We start from the raw sequence: 8,010 nt of genomic DNA, 5'->3' as shown, positions 1-8,010 counted from the left end.
TTGCCTAATACATACAGTACGTACGTACACCAACCCCTGGACGTTGGTGTAAAAAGGGCGTTCGAAGTGAAGTTGAGAGTGGCGTGACAACGATGAATCAAAGCGGGCGAACACACCTTTACCAACGCCGCCATATGTGCATGGCTGGTGGATGCTTGGGCTAAGGTGTCTGCTTTAACTGATAACTAATTCAATGTAGATACAGAAGATGAGGACAATGATGGATTTGTGGAAGTTTCATTTCTAAAATACATTGCGTGTATATGATTAAATGGTAGAATAACGTTTAACTAAAGTCAACGTTTTGCTTCTGGTGCCTTTTTTTTGCGCCTTAATTGTGTGTTAAGTACAGAAATAGACCCCGTAATTGAGACCGCCCCTTATAATCTGGTGTGCCTAATGGTATGTCCAGCCGTGATATCCCAACTCTTGCACGGGCTCAGGTTGGTTCCCCACCAGTGAGGTGAGATCCAGTCAGGCATGGCGCCCGCCCCCAACCACCATTCCGACCCTTTTGTTTGCCCCCTCAGGTGTCGGGTCTATGATGGCAGGATCCCATGTGGCTTTTCGAGGTGAAGACCCAACCAGGTGCTTGCCTGGGAACCCTCTCCTCTGCCTGCATGGATCCAGTGTAAGGCTCCGGTGTGCCAGTGGGTGGAATGTTGGTCTCTCCTTGAGGTGTTTTGCTTAGGGTCTTCTGAATACATTGGTAGTGATGCATTTTATTTCATTACATCACTGAACAATATTGGGATTTTGCCATTGATATGTTGATCATGATTATAATCAATTAATTTTTTTTCAGCAAACAAAAAGATTTATTTTTGTTATTTGTTAACAATTGAACTAAATATCAATGTAACCTTATGAAGAACACATATATTTGTGAAAATATCGATCTCATCACGCTAGTATCGACCTGCCACCGATACCATCCTTCCAGCGATACTTGGATCGGTCCGCCCACCGCAACCAGACTCTTCCTAATATGTTTGGAGGAGCGGGTGAGCGTCTACCATAAAGAATGTAGGGATTCCCTTTTCCTCCCCGCCGTGGGTCCATACGGATCCAAACCGGGATTTGCAAAATGGGAAAAAACATTAGGCTCGAATCCGAAAGCATCAAACGATGAAACGAGCGTGTTGTGTTGTGTTGTGTTGTGTTGTGTTGCGGGTGTGCTGCGACACCAGTTAGCCAAGCCATGCCTCTGTATCCAGCGCTGTCCGCCCCCGACATTAACCCGGCTATTTCCAGAAACTTCCAGCCCACTTTTCCACGTCACTTGAAGGAATCTTTTAAAGCGTCCGTCGCCAGTATTAAATGTCCCAGTATCGGGCAGCCAGCGGCATGAACGCCATGAAGACGCCGAGCATGGCGAGCAACGACAACGACCCCCTGCCCCTCGGCTGGGAAGTCAAAATCGACCCTCAGACGGGCTGGCCCTTCTTCGTCAATCACAACAATCGAACCACGACCTGGAACGACCCGAGACACGACCCCAAAAAGGTAATGGTTGCGAGTTAACGCGTGTGCGTGTGCGTGTGCGCGAGTTACGACACATCGTGATGGAAGCGGCTGTTGCGACCCGTTAAACGTTCCGATCTGCGTAGTTAGCCGCACCGCCGTGTGACGGCAGGCCGTGTTTGCCCCCTCGCCAGCTTTTCACAAGCACCCCTGATCTAACAACATGATTATTCCATGACTCATCCTGCAGTATATGAAAAGACCACCGATCGCTGCTAATATCACTTCTTCCGTGGCCGCAAACGCCTCCTCATCCTAAACTTTTCCCATACAAGGCTTGAGGCTGGGCCACTTGGCCGGGGGCAGGGGAGGCAGGGGAGGCAGGGAGGGGGTAGACCATATCTATATATCTATATGTCTATGTATCTATATATCTATATATCTATATATCTATATGTCTATATGTTATGTCATATTGTATTCTATTTACCCGTAGATCGATTGAAAAGCTTCTTGCTTGCTGCCACTTGTTAATCCTTGGTGAGACATGTCGTGGAAGGCAGAAGCTGCTGGAAAGAAGGCAGCTGTCGGTGGATAAAATTGGTGCAATGCCGCTTCCCTGCCCGCAACAGTCCCAGGCCGAAATGGCCAGAGGGCAAAGGGTCACTCCCGGAAACGGAATAACTTTGGTTTTGTACACAGGAACAATCCGCCCGCCAGGCTTCATTTCAAAGCCCCGCTGACGCTTTTCAGGGCCGGTTGTCAATGGCTACAAGCGGAACTCGCTGAACTATGACTAAACCTGTTGCTTGTACCCAATTCCTCCTTGGCTGGCACTGACAGGTGCCTGGACACAAGTTATCTTTGGAACTTTGAAGCAAAATACACGTTTTATTATTGCAGGACCGAGTCTCTAACTTCTTGTGATGATTGCTATAAATACGCTTGGCGTGAGTAATCCACATGCCATTGCAAAAGTATTACAAGTGGAGAGATGCGCGAGCGCAATAGCAAAGTTTAGTATCGTTTATATGCGATATCAGCAACTTTGCAGGAAAAAATGAACAATGCTAGTGTTTTTTATTTAGGATTTGTTTCCATTTATGTAATGCTCAAGGGGGGGTGATGGATTTTGCAGCTCTCTGGCCTGAGATTATTATGTAGGTTTTGATTTTTGGACTGTTTGTAAATGCAAATATCCATGTGGAGGAGTAGATAATGGAATCATTTATGAGCTCCATCCTAACACAATACTCCCTCAGCTCCACATCAGCATAATCTGCTGAAGAATTTCACTCCGTCAGTATTTATCAATTTCCCACAGGACTGCTATCTATTAATGGCAGTGGTGTGTTGGTGTGTCTTAATAATAATAATAATAATAATAATAATTTGTTATGGTGCATTTGCATGTAATTATAATGGCCTTTGTAGTAGATAGGAAACACATGGGGGACAAAAAGTGAGTAAAACGCTGTGTATGACGTGTATTAAAGGGATAGCTATTTTCCTCAGCACCAAAATCCGACCAGAACTCAGCTCAGGACACAAGGGGGGGGGGCTGTTGACGGAGTTCACTGCTTATGGGGGTGTCATACAACCTCATGTCATCCCATTATAATGTGTTTGTGAGAAAGGGTGAACAGGCCGCAGCAAAGCTCAAATTTATTTGTGGCAGGCTGCCAATGAATGTATGGGAGACACTGGAGCAAAAATGTAGCAATTTGTCATAACTCTCATGAAAAGTCATCAAAATGTGATATTTCAATCATTGATTACACTCATCCAGGTCAGAGAAGTGTCAACAAATGGACCCAGCATGGATCCAAGCCCTCAGGAGACACAGAAGAACTTTGTGAAAGAGATGAAGCACCCCATCCTTCGCCCGGGTTACGTCCCCATCCCAGTCTTCCATGAGGGTGCAGATCTCAAACAGCAACAGCACCCGTGCTATTCCTACATCCAACCAACCACAGCACAGAACATCAGAACCGAGGGGCAGATTCCTTCTCCAACAACAGGTCTTCACTGTAGGCCGAGATCACCTTTACACGGACCTGGTGACAACTGCTCCACGGGGCCTGGGAAGGCCGGCTCACCCGTTTCACAAACCGCAGAGGTTGGTTTCTACTAAAAAAACAACAAAAACCATATTGTACAGTTTACAGTATTCCCTCACCACCTTGCTCTGTATACATATATATACATATATACAAATGTCACCTTTTTCCAAAACTATATTCAATCATTGTGGTTGTATGGTTCGGCATATCTAGGCTAATTGGATTGCAAATTAAGCTTTTCAAATATAAAAATGGCTCAATGAACAACAATACAAATATAAGGCATTCAGAAGACACATTCAACGATGATATGTAGTAATCCATTGGGTGGGACACACAAGCACCAGACTTGACGGGCACAGTAATCCGTAACACCAGCCATGGTTGCGGCTGTACCCACACCAAACTAAAACTCAATTCTGAACCCCCAATGTCACTTCTGTCCTCCCCCCACTCAAACATTTACAGCAACACACACAAGCACAAAACCTATTTGTCTTATGTCTACTACATCGGATAATACAAGCGAAAAGGTTTTTTCAGGTTATCTAATGTTAAAAATCATATCTAGAAGGAAGTAAACTGCATTTGTATGGTCTAACTACAAAAATATTCCAAATATAAACAAGGATCCCTACTTTGCGGAAATTGACTTATGGCGATAAACGAGGGATTACTGTATGCGTACATAGAAAATGTACTAGCATGAAATTCTCACCATTTCCTGCTGAATTGTTTTCAAGGTATACACTGGTCCACATACCCAACCCCCACGGCCCAGTAGCACTGGTCTGCAAGCAGGTTACATCCCCATACCGGTGATCCACGAAGGCGGAGCAGGTCAAATGCAAGCACAGCCTCCGTTAAATCAGCCCATCCACTCTCAGCGCGTCCCCTACTCGGACCACCAGCAGCCCTTCCAGCGCCTTCAACAAGAAGACTGGCCCGGCTACTGTGCAGCAATGCAGCCCCCACGAGAAAGGGCTTCTCCTACATTGTTTCCTCAGCATCGTGACGCTGCTGCCATTCACCTGCCACACAACAGAAGGAGCCAGTCGCCCATTGTAACACACGTGTTGGCTGAAAGACCGCAGGTAAGTTTGACTTGAGACGTCTCTTGCCAAGTTGACGTTAATCCAAATTAACGGCCAACCTCTGAATTTACACAGCCTCTGGTCATGAGAGAGCCCCCTCAGAGATTGGAGACGGAACAGATGAGCCCCCAGCAGAGAACGGAGAGCGCTCTGGTCTCTCAGCCGTTGTGCACAGACGCTGATGGCCAAAAGCCTCCACCTCAGCAACACCAACACTTCCAGCAGCCTCCGCCGCAGCACCCACAGCAGTTCCAGCAGGCCCCCCCTCTGGCCCCCCCTCAGGCCCCCCCTCAGGCATCTCCACAGCCTCATCAGGCCGAGCAGTTATCACAACAAGCAGCGAAAAAGCCTGCAGACGTCCCAGTTCAAACACCACCACATCCAGAAGCTCATGAAACAGCTGCTGCCGCTGCAGACGTCACGCCTGTTAAGGTGGAGGCGGAGCAACCTCCCCAGTGTCCTGTTCACCCAGGCTTGGCCAAGGTACAGAAGATAGTGGAACGGGTGGCTAAACTGGAGCAGGAGGTGAAATGCTTTGAAGGAAAAAAGAACGATAAGAAGTACTTGTTACTGGAGGAACTGCTGACCAAAGAGCTACTGGCGTTAGACTCGGTTGATCCAGAGGGCCGAGCCGATGTGCGGCAGGCAAGACGGGATGGGGTTCGTCGGGTTCAGACCATACTGGAGGAACTGGAGCAACTGGAGGAACCGTCAACTAGGCCTGGCAGCCAGGCCTCCACGGAGGGAGACAACACGATCACCAAGGAAAATGCTGAGATGGCAAAGGAGATAACCGAATGAGAAATTGTTGGCGTTTATCACACTCTGCACAGTATTTGTGAAAGTTGCATGCGTTCATTACCTGTGTTGGTATTTCTTGCCATTCAGCACATACTGGTGGTCCTCAGCTTACAAACGAGCTCCATTCCGAGACGGTGATCAGAGTCGGGTTTTTGTGTAAGTTGTAATTTCGACCTAAATTAACTCATCCAAGTCACTCACATTGTATAAAGAACACAAAAGGGACATATAAATAGCAGAATTAAATGAAACGGGAAGAAAAATAACCTCTTCTTCTCTTCCCCCATCCCCTTGTAACAGTGCCAGGAATCCATGACCTTCCTTATTGATGGTCCGCGTTTATAATGCTCTTTCACTTCCATGATGATGCTTTGCAAACAATACATAATAAAAGTGCAAAAAGTGAACCAATTAGGCGTTATCTTGCAGTTACACACTGCAACTAATTGTCAAGCAAGATTCGTGTTTACGAATAAATAAATGTTTTTTTTTATGTATTTACGGGAACGGATTCCCAACCACGAAAGTCCGTGACACAGAACTTTGTAAACCGAGGACCACCAGTACTCGATGGGAGCCCTGCGCTGTTATGTTTCTCAAGACGACGTCGTTGCCTTCAGTGTTGTGCCAGTGTCTTCATAAAAAGACAGCTGTCATGATTAAGATGTTGACATGAAGTTGTAGTCAAATTAAAGTTTGATTAAGAGGCCTTTATCAAAGAAAGCAAGTATTTTCTTAACAAATCTTATGTGCAGTTGCCTTTTGTCCAGATTGAATATTGTATGGAGCATATTTGTTTCTCCACCCCAGTGGAATGATTGCAAACATTTGGGCTTTAAGGCAGAACCCACTGCAAAACATGTCCCCTTTATTACCATGCTAGGAGGTCAGGAGGTTTTTGTGCCGAAACAAAATGATTTAGGATGCTGCTTTTTGCTACAGAAATGATTTTGTCATCACACTGAATGATCTACATCATTTTTGGAATACTTGTTACACCAGCTTTGATTGATGTGTTTTGAGTGTTTGTATAGACATTGGTTAACTTGTCATTTCAAAACATTATACCGGTATTTATATTTGACTATATTTATGAATGTGTTAATGACAAACGGACCTGAGATGTGAGACAATCAGCACTTGGTGCTAATAAGGAATCAAGAGTCGTAATTTAATTGAATGTTCTTTGCAGAATTACCAAAGCCACAATCTGTAATAACACAGACAAAAACCGCCTTAAGTGCAACAAGACACCGAGCTATCACTTAATAAACAATTTAGAATTTTGTTTTATGGTTAGCCTGGCACCATTTGTGGCATGATAAGTCACCAAAGTGAGCCCTCTGTAATGCCTTATACAAAGACCCCTCACTAATTATGGATTGTGGCTTAGTATCGATCACGGGTAAAGAGTAGCAGATGAATGCTTTGTTGAAAGCACGTTATATTGGTACGGCTGAAATAAATTGTATTTGACAGTATTTTTGACTCATTTTACTCCCCTAAACAACACTAGTATAGTAAGTCTAAACAGTCTCTTGCCCCCCCCCCCACCACCACTATGAGTCACAGCTGAGAACGTGTTTAACACACGTGATGTTTGCACCCGACCCATCTGTAATATCATGTGCTGGGGTGTGCTGTTAAATGGTCACTCTTTTTTTAATTGACTATAGGTCAACCTAAGGTCACCCAGATCCTCACTTGGCTCCAAATTAAACCACAATAGGTGTTATTCTTATTTGGAGCATGACATCACTGGACACAAGTCTTTAATAAGTCAAAAAGTAAAATACCACAAACAATTTTAATGGCACGAACTATTGAGACTTTTGCTTTGGAGCAAGTGAACTATTGATAAAATAGCACTAACATAACAAAATCTTTAATAACTCCTAAAGTGTAGCAGCACAAGCCGTCAAGCACAAACAACACTAAAGAATCAGATTATTTTGGTTTAAGCGGCAAATGGAGGGCTGGGTGAATTTAGACTAACTTATGAATAATCTTTAATTATGCAAAAATGAAAATACAAATCACCCTCGGTTTACAGTGTTCTGTGTCAGGAGGTTTTGTGGTTACAAACTTCCGCTCATAAATTATAATAACATCTTAATTATTCTTCTAAGCGGCAATGCGCCATCACCACGGAAGTGAAAATGAACATCATAAAAAGCGAATGTCGGCCACTCTTGATAGACTGTTGCGACCATGATGCCAAGTAATGCGGGAGGGGTCATGGGTTCTGTGCGCTGTTACAAAGAGGTCAGGGAGGAGAAAAGGAGGTCATCCGGCCAGTCTGCCCGGGACAATATTTTAAGAAGGCAGGAAAAAATGCCCTCCTCTTGTAACTGCTTATTGTATTTAATCTTTTTATTTGTGTATTGTATGTCCGTCATGTGTACAGTGAGATCAGAGTTACTTTGGGCATAATTTAGGCATAAATTATGTTTGATTATTTTATTTATGTTTTATTATTTTTCCCCGAGGCCTTGTCTAAGCGATCGGAGAAGACACCAAATATTACAGATTTCCAAATAAAACGGCAAAAACAAACCAAGGACTATTCCAATTATTCGTGGCAGCCA

The 8,010-nt window shown here is 44.5% G+C and overlaps 1 protein-coding gene across 1 annotated transcript; it reads left to right on the top strand.

Annotated features, from left to right (window-relative positions):
* The first annotated feature begins 960 nt into the window (after window positions 1-960).
* On the top strand, window positions 961-7,893 carry bag3 (BCL2 associated athanogene 3). The gene is made up of 4 exons (XM_058063860.2): window positions 961-1,506; window positions 3,254-3,583; window positions 4,271-4,621; window positions 4,697-7,893. Exons 1-4 carry the CDS (start codon window positions 1,321-1,323, stop codon window positions 5,420-5,422), a joined length of 1,593 nt encoding a protein of 530 aa, XP_057919843.2. The 5' UTR covers window positions 961-1,320; the 3' UTR covers window positions 5,423-7,893.
* The last annotated feature ends 117 nt before the right edge of the window (window positions 7,894-8,010 follow it).

This window comes from Doryrhamphus excisus, linkage group LG10 (genome assembly GCF_037039965.1).
Source record: "Doryrhamphus excisus strain RoL-2023G ecotype Guam linkage group LG10, RoL_Dexc_Guam_v1.1, whole genome shotgun sequence".
Taxonomy (NCBI): Eukaryota; Metazoa; Chordata; class Actinopteri; order Syngnathiformes; family Syngnathidae; genus Doryrhamphus; species Doryrhamphus excisus.
The sequence above is the reverse complement of the archived record's forward strand: the minus strand, read 5'-3'. Positions and strand labels throughout refer to the sequence as shown.

Excerpts from the sequence above, each read along its gene's own strand:
- bag3 (XM_058063860.2), top strand. The coding sequence starts at position 1,321 with ATGTCCCAGTATCGGGCAGCCAGCGGCATGAACGCCATGAAGACGCCG. Across the intron at positions 3,584-4,270 it reads CCGTTTCACAAACCGCAGAG|GTATACACTGGTCCACATAC; the intron begins GTTGGTTTCTAC and ends ATTGTTTTCAAG. Across the intron at positions 4,622-4,696 it reads TGTTGGCTGAAAGACCGCAG|CCTCTGGTCATGAGAGAGCC; the intron begins GTAAGTTTGACT and ends GAATTTACACAG.